The sequence below is a fragment of the Juglans microcarpa x Juglans regia genome, chromosome 1S, assembly GCF_004785595.1.
Source record: "Juglans microcarpa x Juglans regia isolate MS1-56 chromosome 1S, Jm3101_v1.0, whole genome shotgun sequence".
Taxonomy (NCBI): domain Eukaryota; kingdom Viridiplantae; phylum Streptophyta; class Magnoliopsida; order Fagales; family Juglandaceae; genus Juglans; species Juglans microcarpa x Juglans regia.
The window spans coordinates 20148697-20168294 of record NC_054595.1 but is presented as its reverse complement, the minus strand read 5'-3'; the positions used below and the strand labels follow the sequence as shown (position 1 = coordinate 20168294).

At 36.9% G+C, this 19598-nt stretch overlaps 2 protein-coding genes across 2 annotated transcripts; both read left to right on the top strand.

Moving 5' to 3' along the window:
* The first annotated feature begins 3986 nt into the window (after positions 1-3986).
* LOC121247531 (probable membrane-associated kinase regulator 1) lies at positions 3987-5514 on the top strand. Its single transcript, XM_041145882.1, has one exon. The coding sequence runs from the start codon at positions 4131-4133 to the stop codon at positions 5166-5168; it is 1038 nt and encodes a 345-aa protein (XP_041001816.1). The 5' UTR covers positions 3987-4130; the 3' UTR covers positions 5169-5514.
* Positions 5515-18222: 12708 nt separating this feature from the next.
* Positions 18223-19464, top strand: LOC121247820. The gene is given in 2 exon segments (XM_041146269.1): positions 18223-18552; positions 18555-19464. Coding segments are annotated over 2 exon segments (744 nt in total). The 5' UTR covers positions 18223-18431; the 3' UTR covers positions 19178-19464.
* The last annotated feature ends 134 nt before the right edge of the window (positions 19465-19598 follow it).

The following is a 19598-nucleotide window of genomic DNA, read 5'->3' as shown; positions in this document are numbered from 1 at the left end:
TGAGTATTTAGAAGGATATGGCTAAGGAGGAATAGGTTTGTTTTTTAGGGAAAGTTTGACAGCCCTTTGAATTTGCTATAGAGAGCAAGGATGGAAGGAGAAAATTATCAACAAACTCAACTGAGTACGAAAGATCAAACAACAATGGCAAATCAGAGAAGCACTGGAGTTAGATGGAGCAAGCCTGAAGTTAATTGGTATAAGGTGAATTGAGATGCTACACTAGATGTGAAGAAGTCTATTATTGGAGGTAGTATAGTGGTAAGGAGCTAGGAAGGTGAGTTGGTGGCTTCTATAGGTATGCCAAGGAGATTTGTATGCAGTCCATTATAGGTTGAAGCTTTGGCACTTGAGAGAGCTACAAAATTTAGCATGAAGTTAGGTATTCAACAGGTGATATTTGAGGGGGATGCCCTTAAAGTGGTTAATGATGTTAAAAGTAGATAAGAGAACTGGTCTTGGTATAGACAGATTGTAGAAGATATCAAAAATTTCTTCTGTCATGGAGAGGTAAGGAAGATTCAATATGTTCCAAGAGATAGTAATCAAGGAGCACATCAACTAGCTAAGTTAGCATTAGACTATGGTGAGGAAATAGTGTGGATAGAGGAGGGGCTGGGTGAGATCATGCAGTGTATTAATCGTGAAAACCATTGTAATGATCTTTAGCTCAATCAATAAGATTGATCTTTGTTTATTTTTAAAAAAAAAAACAATGTTATAAACTATTTTCTTTGTTCTTTTATCACAAGAAACTACAACAAAATGGTTACATTGTCAAGGACGAAACAAAAGTACCCTCCCTAGCCATGTGAACAGGACAATTAGGAAGGCAAACTAGGGGGCACTCCTTAATTTAATGTCATACTTCTAAGATGACTAGGGTCACCCCTAAGGTCATGATCCCAATGGGTGCCTCTACTTTCGACCATATGCACCTTGCATATTATTGTGAGATAATTGTTGAAAAGCTTCAACACTTCACTTAAGAATAGCGCAATAGGTCGAAAGGGTAGAAAAATTCGTTCATGACCTGTTGAGACTATTCGAGCCTCAACTGGTGTAGTGTGGAGCCCCCACCGATGGTCCAGTGCAGCTATACAGCATCGGTGCGTACATACATTGCGGTGAGTAGTAAATCAATTCACAAAAATTAAGAGATGGAGACACAGATTTACATAGTTCGACACTAAGATTACGTCCAAAGGTCATTGGGAGGGAAAATCCATTATAATATGCGTATTTTACGGTCTCTCATGGTCTCTCCTCCTCAGTGTACAATAAAGATCTAAGCTCTATCTTCTGTTGGAAATCTCGTCGCTGGAGTTCCTCTCGTGAGGTTGAAGAAGTTGAAGTTGAAGTCGAAGAAGAAGTCCCTCTAGTTGTATGGCAGAAGCCTCACTTATCCTTTTCTCTTCCCTTCCATTATGGCACATATTCTCTCTTTTACGTCACATCTCCACTTTTCCTCCTAACACCATTTTTCCTTCCTCGACCTTTTGCCCCTTCTTCATTCTCTCTTTCTTCATTTCTCTCCTTCTACTGTCTTCTAGTAGAGACTCTTTGATGGGTTGAAATCTTTATCTAGGCTTGGGATGTTTTATACTCTCTAACTTCAATTTGGATAGAAGAGTGCACATGCCAGATAGGTATTGAATTGTGCATTGACAACATTTGAGTGGCAATGTGATAGATGTTATAATTGATAGTTACTCTTTGGGTATGTTTGATAACACAACTATTTTAAGATATTCTCATATTATTTCACTACTATTCACAGATCATACAAGATACTCTTAATATCCGAACGGAGCTTTACTCTATAGTGAAAAGAAAAGAGATCGGTAGAAGACAAAAACGATAATTAGTATAAATTCCTTTGTTTTATTAAATAGTTTTGAAATATGATGTCCCAATTCCCAACCATATCACATGGATAATTATGGAAGTAATGCTAATATAATGAGAAGTGATACAGCTACAAAAAGATCTCACAAAATTAAACCAACAAACTAATATGTTTTGATATAATACATTAGAACTACTTTATAATAAAAGTAGCTATTGAAGCGTGTTTGGTAGCCACCAATTACGACAATGCTCCTATGTCTGTAAGGCTGAAGAAAGGGTGGCTGGGTGGCTGAGTGGTGACCATGTCACCTTCGATGCCAAAATCAAAATCTCTCAGGTGGAGCAAAGGAAACACGGAGTAGTGGAGAGCTAGATAGAGAGAGTATCGAATATGTAACCTCCTTTTTATCGTTGTCATTTTTCTATTTATATCATATTCCTCGTAAGACTCTTTTGTTGATGTAATGATCACCCTCGTCCTGGGTGGCATGGCATTGCATTTAATGCTGCTGCTCCTATCAACTACAGGGACCTAACCTCGAGGTTGGCCACTCCGAGCTACATTCAATGCGGCCGATCTTGAAGAAGATAAGATCTCGGTTTGTCTAACTCTCATTAATATGTTGTAACTAGGGAGACCGTCAACTATTTTCTCTTCTCTTAGGCCTATTTGGGCCTTCCTCTCTGCTCTTTCCTAGTCTGTCCTATCCTGAATCTTGGGCTTCGGCGTGTGAGGCCTGAGCTCGGTCCGGTAGAGTACAAAATTTTCTTTCCAGTAACTTTACGCTGTAACGTATCATATCAAATCATGTCAGTTTATGAATTTATTATTGTAAAATTTTTTTGTAACTAAAATATTTGTTTAATATAATATTGTGTAATAGAATGGTTTGGAATGTTAGTAATTTATATCCCAAGAGTGCAAGAAAGATTAATGAGATCTAGAGATGGATGCCTTGGGTTTTAAGAGAGAGTACAGCTAGTGACTCTAGACTATCTCACGGTAAGTTAAAGATATCATTGAAGATTGATTTTCCAAATGCCCTCATTACAGACCTGTCTCGAGGGGGTGGGAGCTTCGGCTCCTTCCCCCTCCCTCCCTACCCCACCGCCCCCTTTGTGTAGTGTTCTTCTTTTTTGTATTTTGTTGTGTTTTGCAGGCTAAATAAGGGAGAGTCGCGGATCTTGGATGTCCGGCGACTATAGATCAGCACGCGCCTCTCCATGGCGTTGCCCAGTCGTCGATCTTCAAGACTTCCGAAGGTGGTGCCAATCGGAGCAGCGAGTAGCTCGCATGCGCGGCCAAAAGATCTCAAAAACGTTCGGCGAGTGGCTCTCTTGCGACGCCAGGAGGCCCTCTGCCATCGTCACACACGGCGCCATTGGGGTCTGTGAGTCTGGAACCTCCAAGATCGGTCGTCAGATTCTCCCAGAGTGGCGCGTGCACTGCGCAGCCGCGTGGAGCATTGCCCTTTCTGTGTTACAGTGTTTTTCCATTGTATTTTATTTTCGAATCTTGTTTCTCTTTTTTGAAAAAATAAAAAATCCAAAAATGTTGTCCCTTAGGACCTTGGTCCGAACGGTGTGATGTCCCATCTCCGCTTAGGCTGTGTATGGGGTTGGTGCACCCTACTCTGCATAGTCGGAGTATGGGTTTTGTCATTTAGTTACTATTTCTCTGTCGATGACAGAGTTGTGCAAGACGGATCCTTTAGACCTAAGTCTCTAGAATTCTGTCGTCTGGACTAAATCATATCAGTCACGAAAGTGTGCTGGAGAGCAATTAACGTATGTAACTGAATTTTTAAGTCAAATTTATATGTTTTTTATTATGAATAAAATGTGATTCTTTTAAAAAAAAAAAAAAAATTCTAAGCCGACCTTTTACGTGTAAGGCACGTACACCTCACCATATGTACGGCTGAAGCCTGAATCACACGTATACATCACAGGGAGAGTCGAGAAGAGACTCCCATGTGACCCGTATCAGAATCCCAGATCCACCAATTCCCAAAACCAGCTGTTTAAACTTAACGCACAAAGAAACCAAACACTGCCTTGCCCCTGCCCATAACCCCAATTCATTAAGCACCACCAATACTGGAGGCACGTCTTCTACACGCCCCACCCATGCGCGTGGAATTCTGCAAACCAATATTATAATAAACAGCCCTCTAGCTAAGCCAGTTCCCTCACCACTTCGCCCTCAAATCAAACTCATCTCTCTCTCTCTCTCTCTCTCTCTCTCCGTAGACGGATGATGTAGCTGCAGGATAGATATGGGGAGGAGAACAGAGAGAAGCACCAAATCCCAGACCCTCCCTTCCTCGCCATCCCACTCGTTTTCTTCCTCTTCCTCGTCCTCGGACTTCGAGTTTACCATTTCTGTATCCCCTCGTAAATCCTCCGCCAATCTCTGCCCAGCCGACGAGCTCTTCTACAAAGGCCAGCTCTTGCCTCTCCACCTCTCTCCCCGCCTCTCCATGGTTCGCACTCTTCTTCTCGCTTCCTCGAGCACCTCCTCTTCCTCCGACACCACCACCACCGCCTCCCGCGACTCCACCGGCAGCTCCAACGACTCCCACTCCTCCTTCAACAGCGACCTCGTCTTAGTCGTCGACTGCGACTCATCCAGGCCCAGCTCGGTCACCGAGGACGAAGAGTTTAACCGCCTTCATAATCCTACCCTCCAGAGTCAAATCCATTTGAACCACCAGATCAAGAAGAGCAAGTATTTCTCGCTCTCGAGATTTTCGTCCGTGTTCCGAAAAGAAACGAAGAACCGTGACCAGGATAACGTATCCGCGTCCTCCGTTAAAAGAATGAGCGCTACGGCTAAAGAGGTTGTTAGGAAGTATTTGAAGAAAGTGAAGCCGTTGTATGAAAAACTCTCCCAAAAACAACAGTTACAGCAGCAACAGCAGAAAATGGGAGGAGTTACGACTACAAGGCCGCTTGCTGCCACTGTATCTTTCTCAGAGACAGCGGAGAGATCTACGAAACACACGGAAATATCGCGCAAAGGCACGAGGAAAGAAAATGGCGGTGGATTTTCTCACTCGTTCTCGGGAAATTTGAGGTACCCTCGAAGGAGAAGCTGCGCTTCAAGCTGTCCATCGTCGATGCGGTCCTCGCCGAGTCATTCGGGTGTTCTTAATCGAACCGGCCGGTATATGGGAACGGGCAAGGGTGGAGGGATGAACCAGGCTGACACGTCGTCGATGGAGGAGTTGCAGAACGCTATTCAAGGAGCAATTGCCCACTGCAAGAATTCCATGATTCAAAACAAGTCTACAGTGATCAGTAATGAGATTTGAACTCAGAGAATGAATTAACTGATCAGATTTTACAACATCTCTGTGTGTAGCTATTATATATGAGATTATCTCAAACACAAAAACGATGAGATAAAAAAAAAAAAAAAAAGTATCAAACCGTTTTTATTTTGTTTTTTATTTTGTTTGTTTTTCCTCTATCCCCTGAGACAAAGTACGTGAGGTAAAAGCTAGCTACAGCTAGCTTGCATGTGAATGTATTTGTTAGATTTGCTCGTAATATGGCATCGAAATCCCTACTCTGCGACTGTCGTCTGTTTTAAGTGATCTTTGGAACTTGCAGTCTTTCTGGGATTTGATTCTAATTTGATAACGACATGTTTAATTATCTTCTTCATCCATCTTTCTCCGCTTCTCATTTCCTTCCGTTCGAACTAATAACCATAGGTGGTGTAAGTTTTGCGCAAATTATTTATAAAATAGCAAGTTTTATTAAAAAAAAAAAAAGTAATTTTTTATGGTAAGAATCTCCTTTTATAAAAGAAGTGCACCAGATTCATGAGAATTAATATTTATTTTTATACAAAAATTACGTGAGATTTGTATATTTAGGTAAGAATTAGGTAGTAAGACGAGATGAGATAATTTTAAATAAAAATTGAATAAAATTTTGTTATAATTTTTTTTTATATTATTATTATTTTGAAATTTTAAAAAAATTAAATTATTTATTCATGTATTTTATGTAAAACTTTATAAAAATTATAATGACAAGATGAAATGAGATTAATTGATATGTTTTTGATATTCAAACTGAGCTAGATTTCGGTTGGATACAAGAAATATTTTATCTCATTTTATTATTATAATTTTTTTTAAATTCTCACATAAAATATAATAAATAATTTAATTTTTTTTAATTATAAAATAATAATAATATTAAAATATAATATTCTAATAATATTTTATCTAACTTTTAATTTTGATATCTAATTTATCTTATATCAATGGTAAAAACGCACCTTGGAATTTATAAAATCGATACTAACACGAATGTATCGTGGATTTGGAATTTGATAATAGTATGTAGGAGGCTGGAACCATCCATGTGCCAGAGAGTTATGAAGCTTCGGCGCCTTTTTCTGACCGGACAAGACGGTGATATTATTGTACGTAGGAGGACGGCTGCCATGAAGGTTCCATTTATGACATTTTCTAAGTTTTAAAAAAATTCATTAAATTTTTCAACTGTGACGTTATTCATTAAGGATCGGTCAACTATTGGTGATAGCTAGACATGAACCTTAGCAAGCTGTACGTACGTGTATACCATCATTTAGGATGACGCAACCGATCGCGACCATTCATTTACGGTTGTCGTTTGGGTTCCCTGCCAAGTTCCTATCTGTTCGGATTATGACGAGGGTGGATATGTTGAACAGATCAACAACGTACAGATTGATCCCACGAAAGATTTTTTAGAATCTAACCTCGTTTCCCTCAGCGGGTCCCAGAAAAAATGTATATGAATTCAGGCATTGAAGCCATGGACATACTGTCTCTGGTTTCGGGTTTGCTAATTACTCTTTATATTTAGAAAAATAATAAAATTTGGTGGGTTTTTTCAAACGGTAGAACAATGATATATACACACATCATGTGTATATTTTGGTGTGTCGTTATTTTTGTCCCACGAAAGTACTTTAGGTGACGCGTTGAGAAGTAGTTGTGGCTTATCATTATACTGTTGCTATGGTCCTTTCAACGCATCTTGTAATTCCTTTCGGTAGAAGGCGTACGTGCACCTACTTGTGTTAAAGGGTTGGCACCGACTCTTTCGGCTTTTATATTGCGATTGATGATAGACAAATCTCAAAAAGCAAATACTTAGGTCGGAATTTTGAGTTGTGTTGAATTGAATTGAATTGAATTGAATTAAATTAAATTGAGTTAAGTTAAGTTGAATTGAATTGAATTAAATTCTTTATAAATAATAGTGAGTTGAAATAATGAACTGAGTTATATAGAATTCACCTAAGATAAATTTAGATATGTTTGAATGTTAAGATGAATTTAGATATATTTATAGGAAGTTGAAAATGGTTGTAGATCTTACGTGTAACGATATGTTGAGTTGAAAAATATTGTAGATTTTACGTGTAAAGAGGTTTTGAGTTGAGTTGAGATGAGTTTAGTGATTTAAAAGTTAATTGTTTGAATATTAGAAGATATCTAAATTTAAACTCAACTCAGCTGAGCTGAGTGCAGTCAAGGAACCAAACGAAGGGGTGTAACCGGTCCGGTTTTGAACAAAATTTATGTGACGCCCCGACTCCCACGTACAAAAAACAAGGGAATCGTGACGTCAGGATGGTGACAACACGGTCACACATCCCAACGAAGTGCCAGTGTGTGTATACATGCAACAGTGTACAAATAAAATAACGCAGCGGATAATATAAATAAGTTAACTAAGTACCAGAAATTTAAATACAAATATTCAACACAATTTATCTTTAAAAATATACAATCATCCCAAATATAATATAAAAGGTAAATACATAAATTGATAAAAACATAACTCACTAAACAGGAGCAATCCCAGATCACTCCTCCAACGGAGCCAAGCTAAGGCTCGTCATCATCATCTGCATCAAAATCTGCGATACCATAAAATGGTACCACAGGTAAGTATAAACCAAACAATTCTCGGGATAAAAATACATTAATGCAACCAACAATACGACAAAATACATTTAGTCATAAAATACCATTTTTCCCAGAAAAATGATTATTTCCAACACACGCCGAAAATCTCATTTTGGCCCAAAATATCCGTAAAACATTTTCCCATAAAATGATTCACACAAACAATCCATTTATCGGACACTGTAGGCGGGAATCGCAGGCGGGACTCTACCACCGTCCCTGCTTACCACCATCCCTACCGCGTGCACCGTAGGTGGGAATCACAGGCGGGACACAACCACCATCCCTGCTTACCACCATCCCTATCGCGTGCACCGTAGGCGGGAATCGTAGGCGGGACTCTACCACCATCCCTGCTTACCACCATCCCTACAGTTCCTTTACACACAATGAATACTTAACAGAGCACTATAGGCGGGAATCACAGGCGGGACACAACCACTATCCCTGCTTACCACCATCCCTACAGTCTCTTTTCCTTTTACTCACATGAGAATCCAATTCCAATAAACACATGAACATGTATGCAATCATGCGAAAACCCAGTTTTCTTTACAAACATGATCATGCATGCAATATGCGATGTACATGAACAAGCCATAACCAACAACCAACAACCATAATTCACAATGCAAACAAACACACAACTCCGTCCACAATCCATCCGACCCCCGAAACTCCTCGGACTCAGTCCGGCAAAACAAACCAATTCACAGATAATATGTGTTAGTGCAAAAATATATTTAAATCACGAAAGTTCTTTAAGGAAAATACTCACGGTGCAATAACACAATTTCCGAAGGATCACGAAGTTGAAAAATGCGACGTTTGAGCAACACCACAGTATAAAATACACTGTAGCCGTGGGTCACATATACTAACTTTCAAACGGAGGCAAACGAAGACCCAAGATTGATAGGGTAGGGCCAAGGGAGGTCGGTGAAGCCAATGGTGGTGATGGTTTGCCGTGGGTGGCGGCGAAATGAGCAGTAGAAAACCAAAATGCCCAAATCAAAAATGTAGATGGTGGAGCTTCACCGGTGGCGGATCGGAGGTGGGGTTGGGTCCAATGGGTTGCCAAGAGGTCGGGGATGAAGTGGTAGGAAGATGGTGGCCGGAGGTGGCGCGACGGAGGCGCTGGAACGAAAGGTGGCCGCGGCTTTGAAAAGCTACTGGTGGTTAACGGCGGCGCGAATGGAGGTGAGGTTGGTGGGGTGAGGTCGCCGGCGGCAGGGGAACACAATGGGGTGGGCGGTGAAGGCCACCGCTGGCTCACGGCGGCGCTGGCGTGAAAGTGGCCCGCGGCTTCGTGGGGTGCGTGTGGGCTACCGGCGGCGAGGTAGGGGCTGAGATTTGGGGGGTGGGGTCGCCGGAGGGAGGGGGAGCTGGTCGGCCGGGCGGTGTCGACCACCGCCGGCGCACGGCGGCGGGCTGGGGGAGAGGAAGAACGAACGGAGAGAGAGGGAGGGAGAGGGAGTTGCGCGCGGGGAGGGGAAAAATAAAGAAGAAAAAAGAAAAGAAAGAAAAGAAAAGGAAGGAAAGAAAATGGAGGGAAAAGAAATGAGATCCAATCCTCATAACTTGGGTCACAAAAATGATCCAACGGAAACGATTTTAAAACCACAAGTTAAATAAAATAATTTAAACGTAATGGTAAAGTCAAATTGAAATAATTAAATCCCACAGTAATTAATTTAAATATTAAAAGCAATTTAAATGCATAACAATAAATAAATATTAAGAAAGCACATAAAAATAATTTTCACCAAATTAAAATCGTAGAAATAAACTCACTAAAAATCCAACCAATTTTAAAATAAGAGGATAAATTTTTGAACAATAAAAAATAATCATTCAGTAAAAATACACTAAAATACGAGGTGTTACAATTTAGAACCGAATCAGTATGCACCAATTTTCTATTTTTCAAAACCGATTACATACTGATTACCTTCTTAAACTGGTACCTCTGATTTTACTGGTTTTTTGTCCGATTTTAATAAAATGTAATGACATTGTACAATGGTCTCGAGAAAGTATTGAAGATGACAACACTATTAGACATGTATGCAAATGGCAAAGCAATGCACAAAGGCTTTTAAGAATCGATACAAAGATCAGGAAGTGTAGAAAGAAGATAGTCTTCTAATTAGGTGAAGTGTGTGGTTATTTGAGTTTCATCAGAAACAATGGAAGTGCAACCCGTGTCTATAGCGATACTCAACAATATCTGCTCTCGCTAGGTCTTTGATTCTTGTAAGTTAGTTTTGAAAAGACAATCAGATTCAAATAGAATTCAGGAATGTCAAATTGCAAACAGAATATTCAAGATTTATGTAGAGCTTGACAAGTACCACAACACTCCAACTTGATATGGGTTTTTAAAGAAGAAAGAACCATCAATGTTGAATTTCAGGGAAACTATCACTTAACAAAGATTTGAGGCTTCCATCTCGCCAAAATAGATGTATGAATTCTGATTGTAAGCTGAGATCTCATGTTAATCGAGACTTCCTAGGTGTCAAAGGTATTAGACTTTACTAGCAAAGAAGGTTTGATTTATTTGTACCTCATTGTTAAAAAAAATTATGTCACTTACAAACTTGGTATGTTAGAGCATTAGTATTGGATTGGCGTATCTATCCCATTATTCAAACTTTATCTAATATCACACATTTTGTCTTTTATATATTTCACTTAAAACCTAATATATCTCATATTGGGTTATCCATATAAATTCTATATAATAAAAAATATTATTAATTTAATATTTTTATTATTATTTTTTATCTTATTTCTTTTTTTCAGTTCTACCATTAATATGTTAATTTGTAATCAAATAAGATATATTTTGTGTTAAGTTTCATAATTTATAACGTGCACTTTATTTTATGGTTTCATATTTAATAACATAACAGTTATTTCATTCATTTTAATTAAATTATTATTTTCACTTATATTTTCAATGATTATTTAACAGTAATATCTAAAATTCGTTGATTGCACTCATTTAAAAATCGAGGATGAAGAAGCAAAATTGCCTTCAAAATAATTAATTTAAATGAATTAAAAATGTGTGTAATGTAAGGGTGCGTTTGGTTGCCAAACTCACCTCAACTCATCTCAACTCATCATTACAACTTTTTCAAATCCTAATACAAAATATAATAAACAATTCAACTTTTTCAAATTTCAAAATAATAATAATATTAAAAAATAATATTCTAACAATATTTTATCATCACAACTCAACTCAACTCAACTCAACTCACTTCAACATCCACACACACCCTAAGACTACAAAGTCTTGAGAGGAAAGCAGTAGAAGAAAAGAAGAAGCTGACGAGGTTGGAGTAGAAAGGAGTAGAAGAAGCATTAAAAGCACAGGAGAGGCCAGAGAAAAAAAAAGAAAATCCCTTTCTCATAATGCTATTAAGAGTAAATTTTCATCCTACTATATAAGATATGGTACATTTATCACCATTAAATGATAAAAAATCATCTAATAAATGATTATTTAATAGTAATAAATATGTCACATATTAAATAGTAGGATAAAAATGAAATAGTAGTGTGGCGTATAGAATTTTCCTTCTATCAAACCTAAATTGTTGACTCTAAGGACTCATTTAGTTACACAACACAAATTATCTAATTTCATCTCATCTAATCATTACAAGTTTATAATTTTTCTAAACTCTTACATAAAATATAATAAACAATTAAACTTTTTTAAATTCCAAATCACAGCTAATATTAAAAAATCTTATTCTAATAATATGTTATTCAACTTCCAACGCTTTAATAACCAAACGAGGCAAGAGAAGAAAAATATCGAGCAGAGAGAAATATATAACACTTAATGGTCTATTCACTCTTTCTTAACAAATATATTGAGCTACTGTAGCTTATAACTAAACTTAGACAACACTGCCTAATTCAATGTGGGGACTTTATAAATGTTGAGACTAGTTAAATTTTGCCTAGACTTTTACCTAATCCAATGTGAACGCTCTAAGGCTCGGTTTGGATTGAGAGGGGCTCTCAACCCATCTCATTTCATCTTATTCTATCTAATCATTACAACTTTTATAAATTTTCACACAAAATACAATAAACAATTTAACTTTTTCAAATTTCAAAATAATAATAAAAAATAATATTCTAACAATATTTTATTCAACTCTCAATTTACATCTCAACTCATTTCATCTTAACTCATTATCCAAACATAAATTCGTATTGTTGTGAGATCCCAAATATTAGTTATAAAAAAGAGTTATGCTGCTTGTAAACTTGGCATATCAGTATACCTATTGTTGTGGGACTCAAATTCGTTATAAATAAAAAAGGTTAAAACTCTATTTATTAGTTAATATAACATGTCTCTATATCTTCTATATGAGCACTAGAGTCTCTTGGTATATGCTAAAATATAGACTTGCAAATATATATATATATATATATATATGTATATATATTTAGACAACACAGCTACACATATATTTTCCATAAAATCAGTCAACTTAAACTATGCAACAGAAAATAGAAATTTTGGGAAGAACCAGACCATTCCATAATTGAGAGGAAAAATGAAAGCTGAGACACATGCACGTACGTACACCAGGCGAATTTCACAGAAAAAAAATTGCCCCCATCAGTATGCATCCAAAATTAAAAGTATCAGGACCAGATCTATATATGTTTAAACTTCCTGAGCTAAATGTCAAAACCTCCAACTACTTCTAGCTAGTAAAGCAGCAACATTCCAAAATTCAACAGTGGTACAAACAATATCTCTGAGTACTGCTGTAAGCACCTCATGATTTGGAGAAGCCCATATATAAAGCATTTCATGAGGTGACCATGCAAAGAAACAGGCATGATTGAGAGAGAGAGAGAGAGAGAGAGAGAGAGAGGCGCCTAGCTATGGTCTTTTGAGAAAACGAAACCCTAGCTGATATATTAAAGTGAGAATATTTATGTACAAGTTTTACTTATGTTATTTGTTAAGGGTATTTATATCCATGATCTGTCTCCTCAACTCCTTTCGAAAAGACCAATAATGTTACTGAATATATATCATCGCTCGACCAAGTACTACAGAAATCGACTGTGTAAGATCGACAACTTTGGCTAATTAAAGGATTTCACCCACCCCTAGTTAATTGGCCTGAGGATCCTATAACTACATTATCCAAAGAGAAGCACAGCTATGTCACTCTAGTTATTCCGTCCGCCTTGTCCTATTGACGTGGCACCACTAGTACTTAGTGGCACATGGTTTATTAAAAGAAAAATTGAAAAAGATAATAAAAAATATAAATATATTCAAAATAAATACCGTTTGAAAAATACAAAAGAGAAAAATTGAAATTCTAAATTCCCTCTACTCCTCTTATATATGTTTGTCTTTTTAATTTTTTTAATTAATCACGTTAAACCAACTAATAAAATAAAGTAAAGTGAGCGATATATATAACTGGAGTGACATAGTAGCATTTCTCTTATCCAAATGCTGTGCTGATTCATTTTCTACTTTGCCATGATGCACAAACGAGGAATATTATCTTTCTTCATTTAGCTAGTACTATGCAAAGCATTTAGAGCTTTAAAACATCTAGGAAAGGAAAATATACCTAAGATGGGATGCATAGGAGTTAGATTTACATAAATTACCAACCAAGATGCCTTTATTAGCTAAACTTTAACCAAAAAATTACGTAATTAATGGGTGCCAATGCTAAAATGCATGTAAAATTCGTTGCACGAGTCATAATTTAATAATAAATAACAATTATTATCGTCACAAATGGTGTTTGGTAGCCAGCTTGCATTATAATTACGTTCTTCACTAATTAATTCAGGAACGCCATGACGTTTTGATTTTTCTTTGTAAAAATATTAGTTGTAGTCTATAGAGATAAAAAGAAAAAGAAAAAGAAAACAAAACGTTCAAGTGTGTAGGCCACAGAGCAATTTTAAAGCATTTTACCCTGATTTTAGTACAGTGTGTTCTGAATTTAAGTCGGAAAGATACCTCACACTTGGTTGTACATCTGGGAAAACAACAACACAGAGTATAGAGGAAATCAATAATTGCAGAAAATAAATACTATATATATATATATATATATATATATATAGATTATATGGGACATTCACAAAAACACAAAACTCTTGAAATTGACAGATTAAATATTATATATTTTGTTTCATTTGGGCTGGATTGGCAGTCAATGAAATTGGGCCCGCCCGCGGGTTTGGAGCAGAATGGAACCTGACTTGTTAACGTCTTCCCAAAAATAAAAAATAAAAAAAATTAGAAAAAAAAGTTCTGAAAATCTCAGCCTAACTTTTGTCCGTCTAAAATGGGACGATTCCAGGTGGAACTGGAAGCAGGGACAGGTCACATGCCATGACTGATGACACACACTCACCCCTCTGCAGTACTTGACGTGGTCCTCTCTGATGATACGTGGTTTTTTCGTTTGTCAAACCCACGAGTTTTGTTACTTGTGCTTAGATCGATAGCGGATGCAAGTATTTTAAATTTAAGAGAAACTGTCTTATTTTTTAGAACAAATTTTTTATATACAGTCGTTATATACAACTGACGTACAGTCATCAATATCACGTCAGATTTAAAATAAATCTTCCTCTCTCATCAGCTAGGTCTTTCTCTCTCATCAATTCGGTCTCTCCCTCTCAACAGTTCCAGCAGCTCGATCTCTCTCTCTCCTTAGTTCTCTCTCATCAAGTGTTTCCACGTTTGCACGCCGTTTGCACCAGGCGCTTGCAACAAGCATTTTTCTTTTTAAAATACATTTTAACAGAGTTAATGCAAAAACTTTTCACATCAATAGCGTTTGTTTTTATATATGAGATGGGTTGAGATTAAAATTAAAAATTAAATAATATATTATTAGAATATATTTTTTTAATATTATTTTTATTTTAGAATTTGTAAAAGTTAAATTGTTTATTTTATTTTTTGTGAAAATTTGATAAAGTTGTAATAATTAAATGTGTTGAGATGAACTGTAAAATCAAACGAGTCCACGTTAATATAGATTGTTGTTTCATTTTTTTTAAGTTGTAATGGATCTCATTATGAGTAGTGTGTTAACATATCGGCTTATGTATAGCAAAATTTTAAATTTATAACAACAAAACCAGATTGTTACTCTTCAACAAAAATGGCATCCTCAGCATCCATGATTTTTCTTTCCAAGGTTTAAATCAGCTTGTACAAGTGTTACTCTTCAAGTAAACACCATTCTCTTGACAGAAGAAGAATGCTGCCTTAGCTACTCGAACTCGAAGGCTGTCTTACATGTTTGTACAAAACATCTTGCAGAAAGTCTCCCCATAAGCCTAAGCAACATGAAAAAAAAGCAGCAGCAGAATGCCATAATTCTGTCCCTAGTCTTGGATCATGATTCCTTGTGGTATTTGCATTCTCACTGGCTGTTTGGAAATATTTAATAGATCTGATTGGGAACAGAGATAATGGTCAAAACTCTTGAAAGCATTACAGATTAAGGCATTCTGCATCTCATGCATTATGATTCAGTGTGATTGGATTTTAGCTGGATGCTAAGAAATCCCTTCAACTTTCTTTGTATTGGTTGGAATATTACCAAGATGTGTCTGCCTTGTGATACATTCCGTAAAATGGGAATTCCTTGTCTGAGGTTGTTCCAAGACAACCATAATTGCCCTTTCCATAAATTATAATGGCTCATGTTTCTGAAAGACTTGCATTGGAAGTGCTTGTTTTTAATATTATTCATGTGATAGTTGATCATATAATATCAGCAGATATGAAAGGCTAAAGAAAAATATCAATAGTCATAGATATAGGTTTTGTTAATTACCCTGAAATAATCCATCTTGTGACCTTATTTATGACGTCAATATCTTTAATACTTGAGATATAAGTTGCCACAACATTATGTCTATTATTTATAAGCTTTAGAAAGATGACCAGCAGATGACACAACCACTGCACTATGTCAAAACCTTCATTATCTGCAATTAAAATCCTGAACTGCAGTACTTGACAAAGCAGCCCCTCTACTTCTAGGGCCAGGCCTGAATGCTAAACTAAATCACCAATTTGAACACAGGATTAAAAATGTTACACGCAATTATGAGATCAAGCCCATGTTTCTGAGAGATTAAATCTACATATAGATTCCTACTCAAAAGTGGCATCCCCCAACTTCTTTTAAATTAACAAAAAGTTGGTCATGGTCAAAGCTCTATCTCTCTCTCTCTCTCTCTCACACACACACACATACCAACAGCTAAGGCACAGAGCCTGGAGATGTAGTAATTAAAACAGAAGTGATCATGTTACCAGCTCGGTATTGCATGAGACCAGATTGAACTCCTCTCTCTCTCTCTCTCTCTCTCTCTCCCTATCAAATATCATCTCTTATATTAATAGAATTGTGAATGTATGGTCCCCCACTATTCTAAATGTTTAGCCACACATTGACATTACTGTGCCTAGGAGTCCTTTCCGGGTCACTTGCTAGTGCTTGCTGCCTCTTAAACTGTGCACAGTTCTTCAGCAGTTCAGCTCTCTTGTTTTAAATGCTCAAAAAGACCCAAAATTTTGGGGCCCCCTCTCCCTAAAAAAAGTGGCAGAATGAAACTGGTCAGGAGGTACTTAAAACATCTTGTCCTTCAAACCCTTTTACTCTGCTCTGTACAAGACAAGAGCAACTGATTCCGATTAAATTTTCTGGCCATCAATTTCGATATTTGTATATTTATTCTGGTTTCAGTAACCAAGTTTGAAATCTGAAAAAAAAAAAAATGATGAGATGGTATATTGATCAATCAGAGGGTTAAACTTTGACTGTAAATTGTGTTGAATTTAGTTCTTTATTGTTCAGACTGTGAATCTACCACATTATTGTCAGCTGTCCCTCCATTATTAGGACATAGGAGGGCCATAGGACTGCCCGGGATAATGTGCTAATAAATAATGTAACCCCTACCCTTATTTATATAGTAATCCAAAGACTACTCTATGTTTATTAGCTGTCTAGCCTTAATTAGAGCTGTCCAAATCTTAATGGAAGCTTTTCAAGGAACGAATTATGATATCTACCACCTGTAAACACTCTCAGAATGACAGGAATACCCATACCCATATCATACAACTTAACATGCTGCACCACCAATGATGAAGCTCTTCAAAAGGGCAACTTGGTCAGTAAGGATATCTTGTTGATATCATGGATTCAGCTTTCACATGGCTAGAAATTAATCTCATGTGACCACATGGTCTGGACGACTCCCATGTTAGATATAATCCCTCTAAGCAAAAAGCATGAGGAGTAGTCAAAAACAAAACAATGCTCAGCTCTTTGACTAATGCAGATTTAATACTCAACAGCCACTTTGTCTAAAGCAGAACCTAATGTCCCTTTTCTGAGATCCATTGCCAGATTTCTCAGTCATTATCCCTTTTAGAAACCCATTTGGTAAATGGTAACTTTTGGATTTCCATTTGCCACCAAATTCATAAATATTTGGGTGTGAGTTTTGCAGGAATTTTTAAAGATGGAAATGCTAAAATGACGAGAAGTTTGTATGATTAAAGATGACAAAATTCAAGACGAAGAGGGGGGGGGGTGGTTTCTCTCAAATATAAATGATAAAATCTCGTTTATTTTCACAAATAAAATGAGATAAGTTGAGATAAAAATTAAAAGTTGAATAAAATATTATTATAATATTTTTTTAATATTATATTTATTTTGAGATTTTAAAAAATTGAATTATTTATTTTATTTTTGTGAGAATTTAAAAATTTTATAATAATTAGATGAGAAGTTTTGTGAAAATAAACGAGCCTTAGTGTAAAATAAAGAGGGAAAACCTTGACAATTAATCTAAAATTTAAAGTGACGGACCAAACAAGGTAGTAGGCCAACCCAAATTGATTGGTCACTGATTCATTCATCTGCGTATGGCATTCATGCTGCTGTTTACTTTTTTTTCCCCATTAATCACTATCAGTCTGAGGTGTGTCATTTACTTTTCACACGTTTTGAATTGTACAACCAGATTTTGCACCACCATATTACCGTCTTTTCTTTTTCCTTTTTTTGAGTTGAATTATGCCTCTCCATCCTCTGCCTTCAATTGGAAATCTTTCCTTAATTCCCTTTTCTTTTTTTTTTTCTTTTTTCTTGGAATTTAGGAAAGCAAGAAAATAGTTGTAAAATACCTTTTAAACTTGCATGCAAAATTACGGTACGATTTTTTTTTAATTTTTTAATTTTTTGTCTTTAGCTCTCAAGGTGTCCATGTGCTGTTCCTATATTCTAAACACAACCTTGGTTCACTTGTTTCGCCTTCACCAGACCACATGATATTTTATAATCTCACCGTCCACCATTTTACTACAATGACAAACCAAAGAGACTAAAAATATAAGAAACATCACAGCATCTCCTTTTTCCTTTATAAATCACAATCTCATGAATCTGATCAAACACACCTGACTAGCCAGCTACACCACCTTTATTCCCCCCACTTTTTCCCTTTTCCCTGAACCCAAACACAACCAAAATGGTCTTGGTCTCCCAGGAAACTGTTCGAACTGCCTCTAAATCCACTGAACCATTTTCAAGTCCCAGGATTTCTTTCTCTGCTGAATTCCTGGATGAGAAGAACTTCATCTCCATTAGCCCAAACCCCAGGGGGAGAAAGATGGAGAAATGGAGATAGAGATAGATAAAGCAAGAAATGTTGAATTTGAGTTCCTGTCAAGTAATGCAAGTAGCCAAACAATGTTAACTGCAGATGAGCTTTTCTTTGATGGGAAGGTCCTTCCCTTTTGGCAAATGAAGTATGCAGAGAAGCTCAACAAGATCAGTCTCAAAGGGAAAGACACTGAGGAAGAAGAGGTGGACAAGGAGGAGGAGGAGAGGAGGAGGGTGGGTTGGTTTGTTGATGATGACCCATCTCCAAGGCCACCCAAGTGCACCGTCTTATGGAAAGAGCTATTAAGGTTGAGGAAGCAGCGCGCTTCTTCTTTATCACCGTCTTCTTCTTCCTCATCATCTTCGTCTTCTTCGAGTGGCCTTGCAGATGTAGCTGCATCAGACGAGCGGAAGGAAAGCTCGAAGAACAGAGACAAGCCTGTGAAGAAGACAAAGAAAGGATTGGAGAGGACAACAAGATCAGCTAGTATTAAAATAAGGCCTATGATCAATGTGCCAATTTGCACACAGGTGAAGAGTAGTCATGTCTTGCCACCTTTGTTTCCACTCAAAGAAGGAAAGATCAGAGAGGGGAGGATGAGAAAGTGGTAACCAAATTTCCGTCTGATATCTGCAGAGTTGTCATATATGTTCATCAAGTCTTATTTCTTTTATCTCATTATATATGCTTCTGCTTTCGTGTTTAGATTAATGTTAATGATGGTGGCTCAGTGTGGATCTGATGACTGACAATGTAAATGCTGACATTTCAATTTTGTTGGATGATATTAACATTCATTTTAGTTGCATTGCTTATACTCTCACCTTAGAAGCACATTTATCTGTCTCTCATAGATTAGGAGGGAAGTCTGAAGTGAGAAGTCATGCCAGATGCAGCAGGGCACAGCCTGTGAAAAAAGTGGGTCTCAAATGGCTGTATACCAGAAAAACGTATTGATTTCAATTTTTGTAGCAGAAAAGGGTCGAAAGGCCATATCCTCGGATTAACATTTATTAAAGACCCGTGCTACTG